Source organism: Macrotis lagotis, chromosome 6 (assembly GCF_037893015.1).
Source record: "Macrotis lagotis isolate mMagLag1 chromosome 6, bilby.v1.9.chrom.fasta, whole genome shotgun sequence".
Classification (NCBI taxonomy): Eukaryota; Metazoa; Chordata; class Mammalia; order Peramelemorphia; family Peramelidae; genus Macrotis; species Macrotis lagotis.
The window spans coordinates 197,443,270-197,457,833 of NC_133663.1; the positions used below are offsets into that span (position 1 = coordinate 197,443,270).

The 14,564-nt window shown below is 35.0% G+C and overlaps 1 protein-coding gene and 1 pseudogene across 1 annotated transcript; one reads left to right on the forward strand and one right to left on the reverse strand.

The window, feature by feature from the left end:
• Positions 1 to 1,388: 1,388 nt before the first annotated feature.
• Positions 1,389 to 10,429, reverse strand: LOC141491969 (zinc finger protein 770-like). Its single transcript, XM_074192670.1, is given in 6 exon segments — positions 1,389 to 2,000; positions 2,002 to 2,187; positions 2,189 to 2,610; positions 2,613 to 2,694; positions 2,696 to 3,443; positions 10,413 to 10,429. Coding segments are annotated over 6 exon segments (2,067 nt in total).
• LOC141491529 (vacuolar protein sorting-associated protein 29 pseudogene) lies at positions 6,018 to 6,533 on the forward strand (annotated as a pseudogene).
• Positions 10,430 to 14,564: the final 4,135 nt, after the last annotated feature.

The following is a 14,564-nucleotide window of genomic DNA, read 5'->3' on the forward strand; positions in this document are numbered from 1 at the left end:
AAGAGGACTTGAGTTCAAATTTGAATTCAGACACTTAATAATTACCTAGCTTTGTGATCTTGGGCAAGTCACTTAACCCCATTACCTTATATTAAAAAAAATTAAAAAATAATAAAATTTAGGCACATAATAAAAACAATGATAATAATAAGAGCTGTTAATTATTTATACTATGTTAACCTTGCCAAAAAGGGAAATGTTCTTTCTGTGCCTCTACTTCTAAAATACTATATTCTATACACTTTGCATTGAAATATGTAGGTCATTAAAAAAAAGAAATATGTAGGTCAAATTGTTAGCTGCTTAATCAGTCTGGGTCTTTATAACTCCTGAACATTCCTTTTTTGGGAAAATAATAGAACATTAGAGAATCCTGCTTTGGAAGATCTACTCCAAGGTACCGTAAGTGTTATGGTTTAAGTTACTAGACCCAGATCAGCAAGGTCTGCCACTAAAAAGCTGCGTCAGTCTCCTAACTTCTATTGGCTTCAGTTTCTGAATCTGTAAAGTAACAATATCCTCTCCAAAATGAAAGAATTGTGAAAAATTATTTCTACAATTCTGACCTGCCCTAAAATTTCATGACTGCAATTTTTTTTATGGACCCCTGGTTCAACAAGAGAAACCAGTGAGTCACCTTTCCTGACATTTGTTGGACTCTCTGTCATCCTTAATGATACCTGAAAGCACAATGAAAAGGAAATACCATTTCGATCATTCTCAGTCAACAGCTTTAAAGACTCTAGCAGAGTTATCGCTTGTATTAATAATATCCAAAGTACTCATTTGCCCTAGAGGGAAAAACTAGTCATAGAGAAGAATGGAATCCTAGATTGAGAGTGTTCACAAAAACCATCTAGTTATTCTTTTCCCTCCCTGTTTCTTACTAAATAGGTGTACTCTTTCCCAGGATGTGACTTTGGACATGGTTACCATCTGATTGCACTTTTTTTAAATTTTCAATAATACTTTTAATATAGCCACCACATATATTTGCAACATTAAAATAAAACACTGGACACTCATTTTTCAAATGGGTGATACTCATAAACAATATATTTACAATTTTCTCATCCTATAACCTTACCATGCATGACAAGCAATTGCATATTAATTCACTCAATTTCAATTCCATTCCATTCAACAAACATTTGAGGCCTAGTATAAGCAAGGCACTATGCTAGGTGCTGAAAGGCATGCATATAAAGATGAATAAGACACAGTCTCTGCCTTTCAGCTAATGTAGACCCACTGATAATCACACATTCCAAAAGCAACAGACTTTAAAAACAAACTCTCCAGGGAAACTGCCAGCAGGTCTGCCTAACACCAATTGTGTTGGTGATTCTGTCAGTCACATAAACCAATTTTAAGAAAACCATATTTTGCTAGGGTCGTTCTTTGAAATGAGTGAGCTGGTGTCTCTTCCAGTGAGGTGCCTGCCTAAAAGTTTTACCACACACTGAACATTCAAATGGCTTCTGTCCTGCATGTATTAAATAGTGTCTTTCAAGTTTGGATGGAGACCTGAAATTTTTAAAACAAACACTACACTGGTAAAGCAGGCTTTTGTTCTTCTCAGCACTTCCTGAATAACCATGGTAACAGCTATAACACCTCTGCTCTGACTCCATCAGTTTCTTAGACAGATAGGGCTGCATGTTTCTACCATGGGTGACAAGAATGAAATCCCCTACTTCTGTAGTAACTTTAAATTCTGATACTTCACTTGAGTCAGTCACCTTATACTCTTGAGCATCAGAAGCCTCAGAATAATCCACTAACTGAGAATTATCTCCTTGATGAGTGAAAAGTTTATTTAAATTTTCAAATTCTGCTTGGTAGATAGGTCTTTTAAAAGAGATCTTTTCAATGTGAGTTAGCTTATGCCTTTTTAAGTGAGCTGACTGTCTAAATGACTTTCCACAAACATTACAACCAAAAGGTCTCTACCCAGTGTGAATTAGATAGTGTCTTTGAAGTTTGGATATTGAAGGAAAAAACCTTCTCACATTTGTCACACAGGCACATTTTATGTCTTGTAAGTATATCATCAATGGGAGCTGAAAGCGCATCTTGAAGTGCTTCAGGATCATCAAAGAACTCACCAGATGTACTAGAACTTATGTCATTATTCACTGATTCATCTACATTTAAAATACCTTCACTATTAATAGTACCTTTCAAAACAATTTCTGCACCTAGGACTCTGCAGTTGCTTTTGCCAGGAAAATGGCAAATGTCTTTTCTTTTTATTATTACTAACTTTCTTGTAAGACCCAAATTTGCCATGAGGACTTTTAAAGGTTTTAGGTGAGGCATTCTGATCAGAAGTTTGCTCCCCAAGATCACGATTTTTCAAGAACCTAGTTTTAAACTTCTTTTTTTCAGACCTAAAGGCATCTAACTGCTTATCCCCATGAAGCCTAAGCTTAGTCAAAACTTTACCTTTAACATTAGTTTTGTAGTTGTGGTTTCTTTTGATGTTGTTTGTATTTTTAATGTCTCCTGCATGCAAACATTTGTGAACACTGAGAATCTGCTCTGATTCAAAACACTGCTCACATTCTGGACACTGAAAAGGGACAATATAAATAGAGTCAACATCAGAGTATTTTCCTCAGATTCCTGTGTTTTACCATTTTCAAAACCATCTTGCTTCGAATTTAATTTAACTGGTGTTGCACGTGGCTCTGGATTTTTTTTTCTTGAATGAAATAGTCTGAAAATTTTTTTTTCTAGTATGAATTTGTTTATGCTTAAGAAGTTTGCTCTGAATTTTAAATCCCTTTTGACAAAAACAACACTGAAAAGGTCTCTCTTCTGAATGTGTTAGCTGATGGATTTTCAAATGAGTTGTCTGTCTAAAGGACTTACTACAGAGAGAACATTTAAAAGGTTTCTGGCCAATATGAATAAGTAAGTGCCTTTCCAGTTTTGAGCGAGATGGAAACATCTTGCTGCAGGTATCACATGCATGGATTTTCTTTCTTCTCCGTGCGCTGCCATACATATGATCCGACTTGGAGGACGGATGTAATACCCACCTCTCTTCTGTTGAAAAAGAACGGGGTACCCCATAAAATGGCTTCTCTTGTTTGGATTCCACCAATCTTTTTATTTGCTTTACATCATTCTGATAGGTTTTATTGTGAAGTTGCTGATGTTTCAAGAAGGTTATTAGATTTTTAAAGTGTCGCTGACAAATATTGCATTTAAATAGCAGTTTGTGAGTTAGCTGATGTCTTTCCAGATGAACTAGTTGTCTAAAAGTTTTATGACACACATGGCACTCAAATATTTTTTGACTAGTGTGAATAAGATAATGTCTGGCTAGTTTTGATGGTGTTTCAAAGTGCTTGAAGCAAATATTACAAATATATGGTCTCTTTCTAGGTAACTTGCTAGACACAACATACTGTTGAACCTTTACCATTTTAAAACTTCAGTCACAATATTCTTCAGTGAATTCCACTGAAATCCATTGCTTTCTTAAACTCCATAGGTTTCCAAAAGCTTCAAGAGCTTTGCATGCACTAGTTATCATGAACATTCCTTCCCTCTCAGCTCCGCCCTCACCAACCCTCCCTTTCACCCAGGGCCTCTGTCTGGAGTGGAGGAAAGTGAGGGACACCGAAGGAGGACAGAGGCGGCGGTGATAGTGGTGGCAATGAGACCCAGCGCTGATTGCACTTTTTCTAATATTTTTCAACCTGATTTCATTTATTCACTAAGATATTCAAAGAACTTTCCCAGGTTTCAGCAAAGGACTATAAGGTATAACTCTTCTATTTGGATTATCAACTCATTGACTATATGGTCTACCTGTTTTTGATTTTGTTAGGAGAATTTTGGTCTTTGTAACCCTAGCATCTTGCACCAAGTCAAGTTCACAGGAAGTAATTAATGTCCTTTGAAATGAATTCAATTTAACACTTCAGTGAGAATGTGTGAACCTAAGAGAATAATTTTCTTTGTTGACAGCTATGAAGAGCTGAAGGAAAGGACAGGCAGAGTTAGAAGGAAAAGAATTTTAGTACTAAAGAGACAATTCTATATTTATGTTATTATTATATACATGTTATAAACACATATCTATAAGAACAATTTATCCACTACACCACCTAGCCGCCCCGAAGAATGTTTTTAAAAAGCAGAATTGGCCAGATGGAAGAGAAGATAAGAAAGTTCTCTGAGGAAAACTAATCCTTCAGATGTAGAATGGAGCTAAAAGAAGCTAATGACTTTACAAGAAATGAAGACCACAATACTTCAACACCAAAAGAATGAAAAATTAGAAGAAAATGTGAAACATCTCATTGAAAAAACAGCTGATCTGGAAAACAGATTCAGGAAAGATAATTTAAAAATTATTGGGATATTGGGGTGGCTAGGTGGCACAGTGGATAAAGCACCGGCCCTGGAGTCAGGAGTACCTGGGTTCAAATCCAGTCTCAGACACTTAATAATTACCTAGCTGTGTGGCCTTGGGCAAGCTACTTAACCCCATTTGCCTTGCAAAAACCTAAAAAAAAAATTATTGGGATACCTGAAAGTCATGAATTACAATCAGCAACAGCAACTGGAAAAATATGGAAGTAACTTCTGTGGTGGACATATGATAAAGAATGTGATCCACCTGAGACAGAGCTGGCAGTATCAGAACACAGACTGAAACACATTTTTTTCTCTTTATTTCTCATGAGGTTCTATATTTTTGTACTGAGGATGGTATTGTGTTTACTCTTAAACACGAATATTTTAGTAATGCATAAATAAAGTCATATTAAGCAAAAAAAAAAAGAAAAAAGAAACCAGGAGGGATGGGAATTCAGGGAAGCATGGAAGGATTTGCATTAACTGATGTGAGCCAGATAAGCAGAACCAGAAAAACACTGTACACCCTAACAGCAACATGGGGGTGATGATCATCCTTGATGGACTCGCTCATTCCATCAGTGCAACAATCAGGGACAATTTGGGGCTATCTGCAATAGAGAATACCATCCGTATCCAGAGGAAGAATTGTAGAGTTTGAACAAAGACCAAAGACTACTACCTTCAATTTAGGGAAATAAAACATTATCTTATTATGTAATTTTGCTATCTCTTATAACTTTATTTTTCTTCCTTAAGGATATTTCTCTTTCATCAACTTAGATCAATGCATAACATGGAAACAATGTAAAGACCAACAGACTGCCCTCTGGGGGGTGGGGGGAGGGAAACAAGAATAGGGGTAAATTTGTAAAACTCAAAATAAATAAAATCTTTCATTAGGAAAAACAATTAATATGATAGATTTTCTTTTTTTAATAAATATTTTATTTGTTTACTAATAGTAATTTCTACCAATCATTTTTTTCAAGATTTATGAATTTTGCAATTTTCCTTCTCCCTTACATTCTGATAGATTTTCAAAAGAGGGAAAATAAATTAACAACATCAAAATATTAAAAAGAGAAGTTACAAGCGATAAAGTGGACAGGAAGGAAATTACTGAAAAATATTTTGATTATATTATATTAGAACATTTTTAAGACAATGGGACTAAGTGATTTGCCCTAGGTCATACAGCTGGGCAATTATTGTCTGAGATCAAATTTGAACTCAGATCTTCCTGACTCCTGGGTAGATTCTATCCACTGCACTACCTAGCTGCCCCCCAGAACAAATTAAATGGATATTTACAAAAATATAAAATACCAAGACCAAAGGGCAATAAAAATGTGCATTACCCTTTGATCCAACAATACCACTGCTGGGTCTATACCCTGAAGAGATGATAAAAAAGGGTAAAAAACATCACTTGTACAAAAATATTCATAGCAGCCTGTTTGTGGTGGCAAAGAATTGGAAATCAAGTAAATGTCCTTCAATTGGGGAATGGCTTAGCAAACGGTGGTATGTGTAGGTCATGGAACACTATTATTCTATTAGAAACCAAGGGTTCCTGGGGAAGCTGAGGAAGGAGGCAGCTGCGACAGTTGCTGTGGCAGAGTGGGGCCAGTGACAGGATGTTGGTGTTAGTATTAGGAGATCTGCACATCCCTCACCGATACAACTAAATTCATTAGATGCCAGCTAAATTCAAAAAACTGCTGGTGCCCGTAAAAATTCAGCACATTCTCTGCACTGGAAACCTTTGCACCAAAGAAAGTTTTGACTATCTAAAGACTCTAGCTGGAGATGTTCACATTGTTAAGAGGAGACTTTGATAAGAACCTGAATTATCCAGAACAAAAGGTGGTGACTATTGGACAGTTTAAAATTGGTTTGATCCTCGGACATCAAGTAATTCCATGAGGTGATATGGCCAGTTTAGCATTGCTTCAAAGGCAGTTTGATGTGGACATTCTTATTTCAAGACACACACACACAAATTTGAGGCCTTTGAACATGAAAATAAATTCTACATTAACCCAGGATCTGCCATTGGAGCATATAGTGCTCTGGAAACAAACATCATTCCTTCACTTGTATCGATGGATATCCAGGCTTCTACAATTGGAGATGATGAGAAAGTAGAATGAATTGAATACAAAAAAATTCTAAAACAGACCTCTTGGTGATCTTTTTTGTTCCATTCCCTTGTTTGAATCAAGTAATTAAGCATTCAGAAACCACAAAATTGTGACATTTTTAAAGTATTATGCATTAAAAACTAACATCTTATTTGATGATACATAATTTGCTACAAGTTTATTGTAAACTATAAGAATGTATTTAGTTTCTAGGACATGATTTCTAAGGATAACTTATACTGCATGATAAATGGATGTATGTAAAAAAAAGTTTACCTCTGAAAATATATTCAATGTAAATATACAAGCCTTTGTTCCCAACATAGTGCATGAATAGAAGAGTTCCAGATTGCCTCCTTGTATACACTATTCTTCTCTTTATACTGTAATAAACACTTAGCTTTCATTTAAAAAACAAAAAACCAGGAGGGATGGGAATTCAGGGAAGCCTGGAGGGATTTGCATGAACTCATGCTGAGTGAGATGGACAGAACCAGAAAAATACTATACACCCTAACATGGGGGTGATGTTCAACCCTGATGGACTTGCTCATTCCATCAGTACAACAATCAGGGACAATTTGGGGCTGTCTGCAATGGAGAATACCATCTGTATCCAGAGAAAGAACTGTGAAGTTTGAACAAAGACCAAGGGCTATTACCTTTAATTTAGAAAAAAAAAAATCTGATATCTTATTGTCTGATCTTGCTATCTCTTATACTTAATGTTTCTTCCTTAAGGACATGATTTCCCTCTCATCACATTCAATTTGGATCAATGTATACCATGGAAACAATGTAAAGACTGACAAATTGCCTTCTGTGGGGGTGGGGGGAAGGGAAGTAAGATGAGGGGAAAAATTGTAAAACTCAAAATAAATAAAATCTTTTAAAAAATAAAATAATATAATATAAAATACCCTGATTAAATAATTTAAATAAATCAATTTTAGAAAAAGAAATTGAATATTACATGCTTATATCCATAGATTCAAGCAAGGCTTTTGACAAAATAGAATATCAATTTATGTTAAAAAAAAAAGTTTACAAAGTATACTTTTCCTAAATATAGAAATCGGTATCTTTAAAAAGCCAAGAGCTAGCATATTCTACAATTATTTGAAGTTAAATCAAGGGAAACACAAGGATGTCTATTATTGCCCCTATTATTTAAAATAGCTCTAGAAATCCTATTACAATAATACAAGAGAAAAATTTGATGTATACATATAGGCAAAAGAAACAAAGTTATTATTTTTGCAAATGATACTTATTTCAAGAAACTTAAAAATTTTAATTGAGATAATTAGCCATTTCAATAAAAAATGGCATGTATAATAAATCCATGAAAATATTAGAATTTCTGTGCATTACCAACAAACTCAATAGGAAGAGAAAAAAAGAATTTTACTCAAAGTAACTACAGAATGTATAAAATATCTGAAAATCTCTCTCTACCAAGATAAAAACAGAAATTGTATGAACATTATTGCAAAACACTATTTAATGAAATAAAGAAAAACAAGGAAGACAAATAATTAATGAGAAATCAATGGTTCAGCCAGGCTAATTGGATATGATACTGCTATCTAAATTAATTTGCATATTTAATATAATACCAATCAAACTATCAACATATTTCCTTATATAATTAGACAAAATACAACAAAATGCATGCAGAGGAGCAAAAGGTGGAGGATCTCACAGAAAAAATTTTAAATGATTAAAAAAACAAAACAGAACGGGAGGAGGGGTACCTAGTAATACAAGATACTGAACTAACTACAAAGTTATTATTCAAATTATTTGGTTCTAGCTACAAAAGAGAAAAAATGAACAATAGAACAGTAATAAATGACCCAGAAACAATCAAACACAGTACCAATGTGTTTGATAAATCTAAAGCTAACTGCTAGTAGTGGGAGGAAAATTATTAGTGTGTTCTGTGAGGCTAGTAACTATTTGACCAATGGAAAGGAGAACTTAATCTCTCTACTAGTCAATTAAAGAGACAGGAGGGAATGGTGGCCTTAGGGTCAGGAAGAACTGGGTTCAAGTCCTACGTCTGGCATACATACTTCAGTTATCTCCTTCCTTACTGCAAGGATTAGAGGCTCGTCCCTCCCCTTTCTCCCTTCCTGCCCCTCATCTCCCCATTCCTAACATGATCTGGAAAATATAAGTAAATGTTTTCTGTGTCATCTGAGTTTCATATATCATCTGTAGCTTCTGCAAAACTCCCCAAATAGGGGCAGCTAGGTGGCGTAGTGGATAAAGCACCGGCCCTGGAGTTAGGAGTACCTGGATTCAAATCCAGTCTCAGACACTTAATAATTACCTAGCTGTGTGGCCTTGGGCAAGCCACTTAACCCCGTTTGCCTTGCAAAAAACCTAAAAAAAAAAAACTCCCCAAATATTCCCATTCAATTTCTTATACCTACCTGGTATATATCAAATTTCAAAAGGAAAAGTCAAAATATGGACAGGATAACTGTAATTACATGACTCGGGCAAAATTCTCTAAGGCACTAATTTACAGAAGTTGATTTGCTTCAGTGAAAAGGGTTTATAAATGGGAAATTTCCTCCATTAATGAAATTATAGATCTAGACCAAAAACAAAAACTAAGTTGCTTATGTGAACAAACATTCTCATCTTTCCTGTCTAGTTGTTCCAAATTATCTCTACCATACCCTCAGCCTCCAACACCCACAGTTTCCTAAGAATAGTTCAGACATCAAACTATCATTGTTAGTCTAGACCTAGACTAACATGAAGTTTAAAAGGAGTTTCATATCTATTTTTTTCAGTCAGTTTCTGCATTTAACTGGGGATTCTTTGCATAAACTTCTTCCTTTTGAATACAGGAACTCTTTGGAAAGAAGCTAATGTCAATTACTGATATTTATTCATACATCTTCTGCCATAAAGAGAATCAATTGTCCAAGTTTTGAGAGGTCAATGAATTTTTAGTAAAGTGCTTTGTCCCCACCCAGGAAAAAAAAAAAGATCATCTTCCCCTGAAGACACCCTTCTGCATATCCCTCATTACATCATCTCTACTCTTTGAGTTACTGCCCCTAGTCAACAAATGTTCTCCATCTACATCCTTCTTAAAAATTCAGCTCACCAATTTGGAATTATGCCCAAAGGGCAATAAAAATGTACATACCCTTTGATCCAGCAATATCACTACTGGGTCTGTATCCTGAAGAGATCATGAAAAAGGGTAAAAACATCACTTGTACAAAAATATTCATAGCAGCTCTGTTTGTGGTGGCAAAGAATTGGAAATTTTGTGAATGTCCATCAATTGGGGAATGGCTGAACAAATTGTGGTATATGTATATATGGAACACTCTTATTCTATTAGAAACCAGGAGGGATGAGAATTCAGAGAAGCCTGGAATGATTTGCATGAACTGTTGCTGAGTGAGATGAGCAGAACCAGAAGAACATTGTACACTATAACAGAAACATGAGGTTGATGATCAATCTTAATAGACTTGCTCATTTCACCAATACAACAATAAGGAACAAATTAGGGGTATGTGTGATGCAGAATACCATCTGTATCCAGAGAAAGAATTGTGGAGTTTGAACAAAGACCAAGACTATTTCCTCTAATTCAAAAAAAAAACCATGCAATTTTGCCATTTCTTATTCTTTATTTTTTCTTTAAGGATATGATTTCTCTCTCAACACATTCAATTTTGATCAATGAATAGCATGGAAACAATGTAAAGACTATCAGACTGCCTTCTGTGGGGGGTGAGGGGGAGAGAAGCGAGATTAGGAGGGGAAATTGTAAAATTAAAAAATAAATAAAATTTTTTAAAAAGTTCAACTCACTCTTCAGTTGAGCTGCTCATTGTCTTTTGGAGGAACCTGCTCTGGGCTAGCATCATTCCCCAAACTTTCCTTCCTTTATGTCCTTCCTTACTGCTTATACCTTGCTGCTTCTCTGTCTTTGGAAAGCATCCCACTCTAGAGGATTTATTCCCCCTTCCCTATTACCCTTTTTTAGTACTCATGGTGACTCACCTTCCTTTGGAGGGCAGCCCACTCTGAGGGAGCATCACCCCACCCCAAACTCTCCTACCCCTTTGCTCTTCTCTATTACCTATCTTGCCTACTACTTTTGTGCTTGTCCTGTTGTGTTAGCCTGCTCTGGGGTAGCTTGATTCCCCAAACTCTCCTATCCTCTTCATACTTCTATTGAAACTCACTATTTGCTGCTTCCCCAAACAACTTAATCTGTGAGTTTTTTGTGGTAAATTGTAAACTGTTTTTGTAACTTGTGAACTAACATTTAAACCTTTTTCTTACCCTGCTGAGTCTGAGAAATTGGTGAGTTTTTCACAAAATGAACCTACATTTATCTTTAAGTCTCCTTTCCCTGAAACCATATTCCCTCTATCTTCATTACAACAAAGCCTTCATTAATTAAAATTCCAGATCAACAGATCTTGAAGGGTGTATATATATATATATATATATATATATATATATATATATATATATATAGAGAGAGAGAGAGAGAGAGAGAGAGAGAGAGAGAGAGAGAGAGATGCAAAGCACCCAGGGTCATAATCAACTCTCTGTGATCCAATTTATGGTTTTCTTAGCTTAGCTAAAATATTCTGCAGTGGTTTGTCATTTCTTCCTCCAGTTCATTTTACAGATGAAGAAATGAGGCAAACAGGGACAAGTGATTTGCCCAGGGTCACATAGCTAGTTAGAAGATTGTATTTGACTTAACATAGAAGAGTTTTCCTAACTCCAGGCCCAGAACTCTATCCATTGTACCATCTAGTGTCCCTGGAAACCTTATAGAGCTATATAAATGTTGTTTGTAATTGTTGTTAATGAGATTACAATCACCAGGACTCCAGTCCATGAAGACTTCATTCTCTGACCCTTCTATTGAGTCCTGCTGAATTCAAACAATGTCAATACATAATTGGACTGGTAAATGCTTAACAACTCAACTATCCAGAGGGATGAAAATATGTACATAATATATATATGTGTACATATATACATACATATGCATATATACATGCTTTTATTTTTAATTTTGGAGTAATATTTTCTTACCTATTCAATCAATACTATAATCAAGTCAATTTATAGCAATTGCCAGTGACTGAGGTATAAATGCTCACTTTGAAAATTTATCAATCATTCCTCAATAGTCAGAACTGTCTCCATCACACCCCTACCTAGCCCCACTGCTTTTACTCACTCTGTTCAAACCACATCTGAAGCACTATTAATCATTTAAACATGTCACAATTGAGGAAGAATTGGGGAGCATCTAGAAGAATGCAGTAAGAATGGTGAAGGGTTTTAAAATTTTGTCATTAAGGGGAGGTTGAAGCAACTGGGAAAAATTTTTAACATGAAGATGAGATCAGGAAGAATGTTAAAGGAGGATAAGAATTATCCTTCTAGAATTAGCTACCTCAACAACCTCATGTTTAAAAAGCTAGGAAACTGTATATTCTGTTTGATCTCAGAGAGTAGAACTAGGAATAATGAATAAAAGTTGTATAATACCAGCTTCAATGACTCTTTCCCAGGAGCTCATGAGTACTGTTTTCATATTTTTTAAAAGATAAAAGAGTAGAATTTGGAGTTTAGAGGTCCTCTAGGATCCTGTTAACTTTCATGGCTGAGAAAGACTGAAAAGTATAGAAAGAAAGGACTAAGAGTTTTTTCCTGAGGATACCAAGTTAACTGTTTTCTCTGACTTTTTTTTTTTTGAAACTCATGTTAAGGAAAAGTCCCAAGAAGAATTCCTGAGAACACTTTAACCTCCTTTCTAAGAGTTGCTATTGTTGTTGTCTACTGCTGTTGTTATTCAACCTTTGTTCTCAAAGAGGACCAATGACATCATGAGGAGGATGTCTTGACTTGTAAGTGAATTGGATTTAAGTGAGGCAGAGTTGCCCAAAGTCATCAGGCTCACTCTTTCCTCCAGAGTCAATAGAGTCCAGAGGCAAAACATAAGTCAAGATAACATGGCCTAGAGTAGAGTGGGAGGAGACCTTGGTCTTCTTTGAATTATTGAATTGTGTTCTATGGAAAAGTTTGCCATTGAAGCCTGTCATAAGAGATGATGCTATGACTTTTCTCCCTACTGATGCATTGTTGAAAAAATTAAATATTATTACACTGTCAATAAAATATATGAGTAGAGGACAGCTAGGTGGTACAGTGGATAGAGCACCAGCCCTGGAGTCAGGAGGACCTAAGTTAAAATCCAGCCTCAGACATTTAATAATTACCTAGCTGTGTGACTTTGGGCAAGTCACTTAACCCCATTGCCTTGAAAAAACATATATTTGAGTAGTACTATGGATGCAGTTTGAATATATAATACTAGAGGACTTGAGACTTAGAAAGTAATAAGTTTAAAGGAAAAGATATTTCTCTAGTTTGCTCATAAAAATGGGGTCTCAGAGACCAATTATTTCATGAGATATTTTGCATTTCTATTAGGTTATAAAAAATATTGGAAGATATCCCCTTGACATTTTTAGAACCTACTTAGATTTTCTTAGTTACCTATGATGAAGAAGATGAGAATTAGTAACAGTAAGAGAAGAATGAGGGGTGGTATGGTTGTCTACTTGAGCATGAATGAACCCATAAAACCTCCATATGAATCTTGTCCATAAGAACAATTAAATTTGCAAAAAATAACATATTTAGGTCTATTGTAAAGGAAAAGATACAAACAACACTGTCCAAAAATTAAATAGGTAGCTTTAAGAAATGGTGAGTTCTTCTTGCCAGGGTTCTTCAAAAACTGGTGAGTTCTTCTTGCCAGGGTTCTTCAAAAACTAAGTCCAAATTACCATTTATCACATACATTGTCAGTGCTTCTCAACCTTACAACTCTCTACACAGATCATGCCCAGGAGAATCTAAGACACTAAGCTCCAGATTCCTTCCTTGTTCAGTCATCTTTGGTTCCATCAGCATAGTACCTCCATAAGTGGTAGAGATACAAGTATAAAAGTGATCCTTGCTCTCAAGGAGCTTATACTTTAAACAGGTGTAGATAATATGCACAGAGAGAGAAATGGCAAGTCACTTCAAAAAATTTAAAAATATATGCATTTTAAAATAAGGCACATTCTTGAGAATCATTACTTTTTTAAAAAAAATTATTGATATCTTTTGCTTTTTTCCTTCAAAATTTCTCCCAGTAACCCTCCATCAATCCCAAATCCAGAGCTACAAATTATATAATGAATATTTTGGAAAAAATAACAACACAAATTATTTCTTAAAGAAAGTCTGAAAAGAAATGCAATGTATCACATTCATGCATCTTCCACCTCAGCAAAGGGATGGAGTGTTCATGTTTTCTCATATATTCCTTGACCCCATGCTTGCTCTCTATAATCTTACAACATTCACATTTGATTGTGGTCATTGTTCTTTTCTTATATGCTATTGTATACATTGAACATGTTGCTTTCTTGGATATGCTTATTTCATTCTGCTTTGATTCAGATAAGCCCACACTTCTCTAACTTTATCATATTATTGGTTTCTATTAATATAATAGCATTCAAGTACACTGCTATGTACACCCCAATTTATTTAGTTATTCCCCTATCAATGGGTATCTATTTCCTTTCCAATTCTTTAATTCTACAAAAATATACTGCAGTAAATATTTTGTTGTATAAAGGGACTTTCTTCTTTGTTTTCCTTGGAGTTTATGTTTATTAGGGGAATTCCTAAGTAAAAGGATGCTGCTGTAAATATTTTGTTGTATAAGGGGACTTTCTTCTTGTCAATTTTCATTGGAGTTTATGCTTACTAGGAATTTCTGAGTTAAAAGTTATAGAATTTTTGGTCAGTTTATTTGAATAATTGCAAATTGTTTTTCAAATATCTCCATCAACAATACATTAGTGTGTGGAAAAGGGTAAAAACATCACTTGTACAAAAATATTCATAGCAGCCCTGTTTGTGGTGGCAAAGAATTGGAAATCAAGTAAATGTCCTTCAATTGGG